The sequence below is a fragment of the Myotis brandtii genome, unplaced genomic scaffold (genome assembly GCF_000412655.1).
Source record: "Myotis brandtii unplaced genomic scaffold, ASM41265v1 scaffold822, whole genome shotgun sequence".
Lineage (NCBI taxonomy): Eukaryota > Metazoa > Chordata > Mammalia > Chiroptera > Vespertilionidae > Myotis > Myotis brandtii.
The window spans coordinates 598,749-609,643 of record NW_005371333.1 but is presented as its reverse complement, the minus strand read 5'-3'; the positions used below and the strand labels follow the sequence as shown (position 1 = coordinate 609,643).

Sequence of the window (10,895 nt, the reverse complement as noted above, 5' to 3'; positions counted from 1 at the left end):
TACACACACACACACACACACACACTAGAGGCCTGGTGCACGGATTCATGCACTGGTGGGGGGCATGGCCTGCGGGGATCAGCCCGCTGTGGGAGCACCGCTTATCCTGGTCAGCCCAGCGGCAATCCCACTGTGGGAGCGCACTGACCACCAGGGGGCAGCTCCTGCATGAGTGCACGTCATAGTGCACGTCATAGCGACTGGTTGGTCGTTCTGGTTGTTCTGCTGTTCAGTCACTGGGCTTTTATTATATAGGATATATGCAAATTTAGTCATTTCATTTGCTATTGTAATAAGTAATGTAATATAGCCTCAGTAGCACTTAGGTCAGGTCCAATTTAACCTGCCTTCAATCATTTCAGTTAATTTTAAAAGCTTTCTATGCAAGATAGTAAAATTGCCCCATAATATAACAAAGTCATCAGTGCCACACAATGTTATAAAGAAGAATCCTAAAAATAAAATAAAATAAAATAAAGAAGAATCCTTAGTTACCTAATTATCTATTGCATTCTAGTAAGCTTAAGTATTTTCATCAAGGGACCCAATGGATCACCCATAATAAAGCTGGGCCCATTGCTAGAAACAACCTCTCCCTGCCTTGTAACACAGCCTTGAGAAAAACAGTTTGTTTATATTGATGCAAAATGTAATAATGTGAAGTAAAATAAACTTGCCTATTCCTGTTTATCTCTATTATTTTATCTTTGATCCCATCCTTCTCTTCTGCCTTGTTAAAATCGTTTATCATATTATTTTTGTGTTTTCTATTTCCTTATCTCCCATTCACAAAGTAGTCTTCTTTCTTTTCCTGACTCCATTCCTTATCTTAATGAAGTCCTATCGCAAAGAATCTCTTTCAACCACACTTTTACCATGAGACAGCCATGCTGTGACGCGGAACCAGAGACATCAGTGCATTTCATTTAATGGTTAGGGTAGAAAATCCTGGGGTAGAGCATCCCTATAGAGCAGCGGTTCTCAACCTGTGGGTCGCGACCCCTTTGGGGGTTGAACTAAGACCATCGGAAAACACATATATAATTACATATTGTTTACAGTAGCAAAATTACAGTTATGAAGAAGCAACGAAAATAATTTTATGGTTGGGGGTCACCACAACATGAGGAACTGTATTAAAGGGTCGCGGCATTAGGAAGGTTGAGAACCACTGCTATAGAGGAAATGCATCGTCAAGGGGCAGGTCACTTTCTATATATTCTGAGGCATGACATCTCCAGCACAGCTCACTCATATATATTAAGAACTGACAATGTGTCAATGGAAAAGCAAAGTCAAACCTCACTGGGAACACAGTTAAAAAATTATGGCCTTCTAGGGATCATTAGCCTCTGTTAGCTGGAGCAGGAATGATTAGCTTTGACCTGCTTTTTCTGGCACCCACTCCCAAGCCTGATGACAGAGGCATGGTCCTTTGGTGACTGAGGAGCTGATGTAAGCCATCGTGGGGGATGGCGACCCGACCTTGTCACTGACATGCTTGGAGAGACTGGTCTCTCAGTTTTTAATGATAGCACATTTGGAGAACACCAGGGTCTTCTGGATGTGCTTGTTCCCTGGCAAGGGGTATCACAAATGGAGGAAAAATAATCGAAAGGCAGCGTGGGCAAGAAGTGAAGTTGTAACACTGACACACAGACAAACATTGCTGTGCTCTCTTGCTGCCCCAAGTTGAAACTGGGCTCAGAGAAACACAGGGACTCTGACTGCACATTTAGAAAATGCAAAGTGCAGGGAAGTCACTATAAACCAGGGAGGAAGTGGGAGGAAGTGGTGATTAGTGTCGAGAGCAATGTGTGTGGCTTAGATGAGGCTGAAAAGCAGAGGTGCTGTTTTGTATATCTTGGCCAAGGTTTTTGCATATGTTCATGTTCACATTCTTGCTTATTTGGGGGTGAGGGGAAAGTAGGAAGGAATATAAAGTTTAAAATAGGAGAAGAACATGATCAGATAAGGATCTCCTATTATTAAAATTATTAACATCAGCCCGGCTGGCGTGGCTCAGTGGTTGAGCATCGACCTATGAACCAGGAGGTCACGGTTCGATTCTTGGTCAGGGCACATGCCCAGGTTGTGGGCTCGATCCCCAGTGCGGGGTGTGTAGGAGGCAGCAGATCAGTGATTCTCTCTCATCATTAATGTTTCTATCTCTCTCTTCCTCTCCCTTCCTCTCTGAAATCACTAAAAGAAAATATATTTTTTAAAAATTATTAACATCAAAGGATGAGTTAAAAATGATGATTCTTAGTTTAACCCAGAAAGAAAAAGCACCAAAAGGCAGAGCTTTCAGGGGAAGAGCTAAGCTCCATTTGGGACAGTTACATTATTAGGTGATTTGTGAAAATAAGTGTGTATCCACTTATGGAAGCTTAAAAAATCTGTCAATGGACATAAAAGATTGAGCATGTCTTTTGTCCCTCTTTTTCCATATGTTTTGTACAAAGTAAACAAGATGATGTCTATATAAAACATGGCATGAATGGAATGTAAAATGCCACACTGTTGGCAATGCCTGTGGATTTGTGATGGGGAATGAGAGAAACAGTTGAGTTACAGCATGTGGATATGGGCATGGTGTGTGGGAGCGAAAGTAGCGTGCGTAAGAGCGAGTATTCATTTGGGTGAAGGCGACATGTTCTTGGTTTAAACCAGCATTTTCTAAATTACGTAGCTGTGTTTCCTGGGACACCGTGTCTGCTAAGCTGTGAACAAAGAAAGCTTCTTGTGTTCAGATTAGTTTTGGAAAAGCTGCAGGTGACACCTGCCCTCTGAGAGTTCCAATGGGCCAACAGGATTCATTAAGGCTCTGAGAAGTCCTGCAGCAAGGAAACCCACCTCACTTTTCTAAAATAGAGCATTTTCAAAATAATTTGACCATAAAACTTCTTCATTCAATAAACATATACATATAACTGAAGGATACCAGTGTTCCAAAAAAAAACCTGTTTGGAAAAGCTGCTATAAATGTGTCCAGAGCAGCAGAAACACAGGGTGATAATGATGAAAGTGACTTTGGTAAATGTGGGCGAATCCAATACAAAAGTTTCCGGTCAAACATAATTCCTTGCAGGCCTAATCATTCCTGAAAATTATCTTCAAAGCTAAATTAGCTCTCAAACTTCCTGGGCAGGTAGGTATTTGTATACAGCTATTAACTGGATGTGATTTGCATTTTAAAAGAGGGAAGATTTCAGGCTTTGCTATTCAAATGGAGTTGCTGTTGAAGTACTCTAGTATGTGCTATCCCTCCAGTGACTGAAAACTCTACTTTGCAATCTGACAAATACCATGTCTTTTGAATAATGCAAACTAAGAAAGTGCTCTTTGGTTTCTGTGGTCAGACCTACATAAAAATGGATTAGGAACATAAAGACAAATGCAGACTACTTAATTGTAGAACCATATAAATGATAAATGAAAGACAGTCTAGTTGAATTAAATAAAAATAATAACACTGATGATAATAATGTTAACAATAGGAAATGACCATGATGAACACCTTGCTTTGCATCAGATACCATTTCAGGTACACAACATTGGTTGTGTACAATCTATCTAACCCTCACCTGAACACACACACACACACACACACACACACACACACACACACAGCCTGAGGCTAGAGAACTAATGAATCAAAGAAAGGAACATAAAAAATTATAGCTAGCATTTATTGGGCACTTACTATGTGTTGGGCACAATTGTAAACATTTTACATTAATAATTCATGTGAGCCTAACAACAACTCTGTGAGGTGAGCACCACCGTTGCCTGCATTTCACAGATGGGAACACAGTCTCAGAGCAATCAGCCATCCTGCTGAGCAACAGAACCGGGGGTTTGGTCTCTGGGCTGTTTCCAAATAATGTGCTCTTCCCACTTTTCTACTGTCTTAATCTGAAAATATCTATGCACTCTGCATTCTCTGATTTTATGACAAATCAATGTAATTGGAACAGTTATGACAAAGTGCTCATGTAGAGACTTTTGATCATTTTAAGCAATTGGGTCCCTAAAGGACATTATCACAGTTACTTTAATAAACGAATAAAATCAGTTTTAGAAGCCAATGCCCCTACTTCTATGCTCCCTTCATTCTCCCAGTCCACTCCTGAGAGGTGTTACTTGAATTGACTTCTGTTGGCTGCTTTTGATGTATTCAGCAATAAAATGCATCAGTAAACTCTAAAAGCAGCTGACACTCTGTGATGCATTTATGAATTTCTGTCCTGAGTTCAGTGCTATATTGCTAACGTATTAAGTCAAACAAATTTGATTTTTTTCCCAACTCTATTGGGATGCTGCCTGTTTCAGCCAAACACACTGCTCTCCGTAGGCCTCTTGCTGGCATCTGCACCTAAGAAGTCAAGTCTCATGTCACAGCGATTGAAGCCGGAATTCAGGTTTCAGGTAAGTATCCATTCCTCAGGGAATAGAAATGGTATGTCCAGACCGAAGGTTAAACCAACTCCTGGGCTACTGACCAATTTGGAGAATTGTAGATGTCAAACTAAACAAGAAACAAGGAAAACAACCTCTATAGAGCATGTTTCACTAGTGCAAGGAAGTGCATAGCTCATGATTACATTTATTAATTGCCCAGAATCACCCCGGGAGGGAGGTCATTACCACGTCTATTAGCAGACATTAAAGAGTAGATAAGCCTGGGGAGACACAGTTGTTGACAAAGCTGGGACTTGAACCAAAGTATGAAAATCTGTTGTCCTGTTAATTACATTCTTTCCTGAGAATAAAAAGGAGGAAAGATTTATTGTTGGACAAAATAGCTGCTTTCAAATGTGATCACAGAGAAGAAGCTGGAGACTTGTTTTACTTAACACCATGAAAGAGAGCTGGGACCACCGCAGGGCAGTCAAACTTAGGATAAAATAAGAATACTTTTCTAACACGGACCTGTTTGAAAACGGAAAAGATGCCTGGCTTCCCAAGTTTGAGTCCCCGCCACTAAATGTGTCCGAGAAGAACCTGCAGTGCCAAGGTCTCTTCTGGGCTCTACAATCACTGAATCCTAAGATTCTAAGCAGAATGTCTCTGCTCTAGGAAATCCTTGCTATGAGAATCCTTCTCTCCCCTCTCCATGTTTCCATCCCATCCCAGCTGAGTGACCTTAGCAAATCCAACTGCTGTTCCTCAGCGTGCTGAGGAGTGAAACAGGAATAATACCACCTTCCAGGCAAGGTTATTAAAAGATCAAATTTGACAAGATGTTGGAAATGCTAACCCCTCATGAAGCTCAAATAGTGTTAGTTACCTCTTCCCACACGTCTATGAGGTCAAAGTCAGTGTCAGAATCAGAGGATCCATTCTGGGAGAGCTTCAATCGCACCGAAAGCGCAGGGAAGGAAGCGCTCCAGGACGCGAGGTCTCCCCTTAGACATGTCTGGATCAATCATGAGTGTGCATTTGCTACTGACTTGTCTGTGTTTCTGCTTGTTCATGCCCAAGAAAATAATGCAGTGTTCTTATGCATACTTTCAGGCTTTCTGATGTGCATTTCTTAATAAATTCTACATAAAAGCATCAATTAACTTAGCTTTTTATATGCCATTCACATCCTTTAACTTTTCCATTGATGTATTTAATAAAGTATAATACTATTCTGTTGTATAATTAATCATGAATATTCTCTCTCAAAGAGGGTTTATTGGCCACCAGTCAATGTCTACTGCCCTTATCCTATACTAGAGGCCCATTGCACAAAGAGATTCATGCAATAGGCCTTCCTTCCCTTGGCTGCCGACACTGGTCCACCGACACCTTGGCTGCTGACACTGGTTTTCCACCGACATCTGGGACCCAGGCCTTTGCTCCGGCCGCAGCAGAGAAGCCAAGCCTCTTCAGTCTTCAGTCTTTGCTCCGTGCCTGCATATGCAAATTAAGCACCATCTTTGTTGAGTTAATTTGCATACTCAGCTGATTGGCTGGTGAGCATAGCAGAGTGACACCAATTTGCATGTTTCTGTTTTATTAGTGTAGATAATAAAGGGCTAATATGCAAATTATCCCCAAGGGCGGGAGTTCGACTGGCCAGGAGTTAGATGTTCATTGGCCACCAGGGGGTGGCGCAGAACATGGCAGGTGTCAGTGGTGCTGGCAACAGGCTGCATTGGAGGCACTGCCGGCCCCAATGGGCCCCAAGAAGAGCAGGACTACGGCAGAATGGTGGAGCAGGTAAACAGGCAGCACCAGCCAAGGCAGGTATGAGTTTATTAGTGTAGATAATAAAAGGCTAATATGCAAATTATCCCCAAGGGCAGGAGTTCGACTGACCAGGAGTTAGATGTTCATTGGCCACTAGGGGGTGGCACAGAACATGGCGGGTGTCAGCGGTGCTGGCAGCAGGCTGCATTGGAGGCACTGCCGGCCCCGATGGGCCCCAAGAAGAGCAGGACTGCGGCAGGATGGTGGAGCAGGTAAGCGGGCAGCACCAGCCAAGGCAGGTGTGATCGGGGGCCCCGAATGCCCCACCACTTGCCCCACCAATTGGTCCTGATCCCCAGCCAGGCCTAGGGCCCCTACCAGTGCATGAATTTCATGCACCAAGCCTATAGTTTAATAGAGAAAATGTTTTAGACATACAGAAAAATTAGTGTTGCCAAATCATCAGAACTTTTGGCTGCACTCCTGCTTTTTAGTACCTAGGAAAGCTAACTGGAAGACTTTCAAAAGAGAGTAGAATGTATTCAAAATAGATATAACAATTAAGACACATGGATGTGGTTTTTAAAATTCATCTCTGAGGTTCAAGTAGCTATTGATAAGAAAAGGTGCTGTTACAGAAGCATTCCATCATACACAGAACTTTAAAGAATATATCTGGTGTTTAAAGTAAGATGATGTGTATAGTCTTTATCTCTGTGTAGGAAAAGCATAGTAGTAGTAGTAAGAGATTAAAACTCTAAACAAGTTTAATTTAATTTGAATAGAAAAATAATTTATCATTTAAAACTGTATTGTCAGACTATGGCCAAGGTGCATCTCAGGTTACTGCGGAGGTTCAGAGGCACTCATAGGATTCTAAGAACAAACTTATTCTGATTCACTGCCCTAGGGTGTCTAGGACACCCGTGGGCTCCCAACATGTGAGATGATGGTGGCAATTTCGTGTCTTTATCACGCTGAGTGCACTTGTGGAGAAAACCATATGTCATAGTTTAAGGAGCCTTTCCTTATTATTTCCAGCTCTGGAGTGAAGAACAAGCCTTTGGGGGATTACATTTCAAATATGTAGGGTTTATCTGTTGTTCTTTTGTTTTTACAAACAACAAAAATGAAGTGTGTATGTGTATTTATGAAGGTTAAATTAATAAAACATAATAAAAATGTAAAGACATCATAATTTGGATCTTAACTTCTCTAAGCACAAATATTTGATGGTAGAAAATAAGTATTTATGGTTTGTGGGAAAGCAAAATAGTCCTAAAAATCAGATAAACAAATACATATGCAACAACACACTCTATGATACATATGTATATGCATCAATATGTATACCTATAAATGTTATATAAAATAGGGAAATCTTAAAAATAAACAGAAGATGAATGTTTATTTCTTTAATAGCCTTTCCCACACATCTCTATATTTTAAAACATAACAACCTGAGAATTGTATTGTGTTAAAATGTCTGGACTATAAGTGGAATAAAAGTCAGATATAATCAGTACAAGGAAATATTTAAAACAAAACAAACAACCCAAAACAAGCTTTTTGTTCCTGACCTAATGTTCCCCAGCTCTGTACCTCAGAGACTCTCTAGTCAGTAGAGAGAAGATGAATTACATCAGAAGTAAAAAAACATGAAGCACCAGAAATCACAGGCTATGATAAGTCTACTGTGTCTGGTTCATAGGGAGGGAAATCGAAAAACTTGGCAAAGCACTAAAGGGAAAAAAAAATAATAACCTAGCCATTTCAGAATTGATTTTCAACAATTATTTATTCTAGAAAATGCAACTCATTGTTTTTCAATTTGTTTTCCTTAAACACAATCAAACTCAACTGAACAGGAATTAGGGGTATTAAATCAAAAGTGGAAATTTGTCTTGATAGCCTCTAAATCTGAAATTATTATATTCCTATCTCCCTTCCAAGGGTCGTACTCTCAACTTGACCATTCTGTTCCTACCCTCCCTCAAAGGCATCGTATGTAGTCACTAATTTCCATTTTACCAACAATTTCCAGTCCCCTGATTTCGGTTTCCCAGGCAGTGTCTAAATGCTGTGTGGCACGCCGCTGTTAGTGACAGTTATGATAAAATCACAACTGCTGCTTGTGAGTCAGCAAAAGGAGGAATAAAGTGCTCAGCATCTTATCTAGAAAACACATGACCTGCTGCTAGTTCTAAGTTAGCTCCGAGTTTTAACCCAGCAACACTCTGGTCAGATCTAACCACCAAGCTAGGCTGGTAACAGGTTTTTCCAGGGCCCCAGTGCCTTTGAAAAACTAGACTTTTCAGCCGGCCCATACACCCTTCAGACTGAAAATAAATGCAACAAAATTTTATTGGGAATAAAACCCCCCACACTATAAATATTTTAAATGTCTTCCCAAATAAAATACAACAACAACAACAAAATAACAGATGTTTACGAGACAGCCTAAGGGAAGCCAGAGAGAAGATAGTGGCTTCAACGCTTACTTTTAGGCATGAATATAAATTACTTTAAATTGTGTACTACCTATTAAGTCAAAATGCAAAACTGTATGAGTCAGTACTAATCAGAAAAGGAGACAGCCAGCAGTACAACTTCCAACAGACGTCACAGCATTTTTACTAAAATAAATTCTTGGTAATAAGTGGTCCTTGGGGGCTGGGTCAGACAGCAAACAAACTTAAGATACTACCTTGTCCCTGAGAGTCATCTTTATATTTCATCAAAAGAAGGGCATCTTCAGTTTACAACTAGGATTCTATACCATTTTTACACTATATAAATATCACAAGGCAGTATTCTCCACTCCATATACACATAGTTGTAAAAGAATACAATTATATAGTAACATATTATTGTTTCAAATTTATTATAAACTTAAAAAAATATTTTTAACACTCTTTTTATTATTAAAACACTATAGAACTTCCTAAAGTAATTATCTCATCTTCTATATCAAAAGAAATTGTCCTTATACTATAAATCAGCTCTATCTATTGTCTCTTTCAATATGAGTCTATTTTAACATATGTTTATATTTAAGATAGCAACAAAATAAGCTTTAAAAAAGGAAATAACCATTTTACCCTCTAGTATCAAAAAATCTGCAATGCCTTTAGCCAATATATTTCAATCCTAGAAATGCACTTGATTTTAAAAGTAATATTTTGATAAGTAACACAAATTATTTAATAACATTGCTCATCACTTCTATTGCTTTCTTACTTTCAAACAAATGTCATCCCTTTAATGATAATGCAATTCCCCTCCCCACCCCCCACCCCCCACCACAAGGGCTAATAAACTTTGACAATCTGAAACGTGAACTTGAATGTGAGCTTGAATAATTGCTGTTTCAATTCAACCTGTTGCAATGGAGAATGTAAGCCCTTTGAGAGCTGACATCTAAACATCTGCGAGAACTATGACTGTCAAACCCAGCCAGCCCTCAGTAAATATTGCGGGCTAGTCATTGTAATGGTATTATTGCAGACCGAGAGACCCACCTCAGGCTCAGGGCTAGCAGTTGCTCCTTTGACCTCAGTAGCTCCCCCACTTTAAAACTGGCATAGCCCAGGAAGCTCCGCTGAAAATGAGAGAAAGAACAGTTTTCATTAACTTCTGAGGTTCCTAACATATCTGCTGCCATAGCAATCACACAAAATTAGTCTCTAGAAGAATAAGATGTTAAATCTCTTAGCCTGATAAACATTTCACGGACAGAAATACAATCATCACTGATATATCCACCTCATGGGGTAAGTCCCAGGGGTGCAAATGCATCCTTTTCATTAAAAACAAGGACAAACAGCCTGGAAAATAACAAAATGTGTGACACAGAAGCCAGGACTGTTCCACTAGCTAATTTTCTCCCCCTATGAAAGCTGGGGTAAAAGAAAGATGCTAAACTTTCAATATTTACCAATGTCACTGTCGCTCTTATTAGAATTCTTCGTCACTGGCAGCAACAATGTTGTATTCCAGATATGAGCAAATCTGGTTGTTGGAGCTATTTTTATGTGGGACTCTGGACAAGTTATAAATAGAAATGCTCTATTTTTCCCCCATCACAGCAATGCTTAAAAGCGTTTGTTTCCTTTGTTATTTCTATCCTAGCATGGGACAATTTCATCCTGACACACACAAAATAATGGGACTTGTTCAGTTACATTTTCTAAAATTGCTTTTTTAACCTATCATACCGGGTGTTGACTATCTATGAATATCTACTTTCTCCACTCTTTGACTCATAATGTAAAGAATAAAACTCTAAATTGGTTGTGCTTTTCCCAAATAAAAAAAAAATATTTCATCTCTTTTTAACATTCCTGGCTTCTTCTGATTTAAAAGTCACAGTATTGTGGTATACCATAAATAGGATTTCTCATTCTCCCCTCAAGGTCAAGAAGTAAAGAAGAAAATATCAATCCCATATTACTGTCTGTGCCATTGCTGCCTAACACATTGTAATATGCTACAAGATCAGCACTACATCTTCCAGAACGTTCTGTCTTCATAAGTCTGCTATCAGGCTTCCCTAGAATGAGAGACCAGAGGCCAATTGGGTCTTTTCAGAGGAAAGTGTGCAATTATTCCATGCGTAAAAGGCTGTGTCCATGCTGAGTAATTGTTGATAACAAGAAAGGAAAGCTTCTGGTCCACATTTTTCTCCCTCTTTTCCAAGTTCTAACATAGAA

The 10,895-nt window shown here is 39.8% G+C and overlaps 1 protein-coding gene across 7 annotated transcripts in view; it reads right to left on the bottom strand.

Annotated features, from left to right (window-relative positions):
• Positions 1–10,895, bottom strand: part of INPP4B (inositol polyphosphate-4-phosphatase type II B) — a 484,095-nt gene that overhangs the window by 180,121 nt on the left and 293,079 nt on the right. For 6 of the 7 annotated variants that reach the window (XM_014531700.1, XM_005884189.2, XM_014531699.1 and 3 more), the window contains one exon: positions 9,705–9,784. In XM_014531700.1, coding sequence (XP_014387186.1) covers positions 9,705–9,784 — 80 coding nt within the window. Of the gene's footprint in view, positions 1–9,704; positions 9,785–10,120; positions 10,183–10,895 lie in introns of those variants that run through there. The other variant, XM_005884190.2, reaches the window with a different exon arrangement.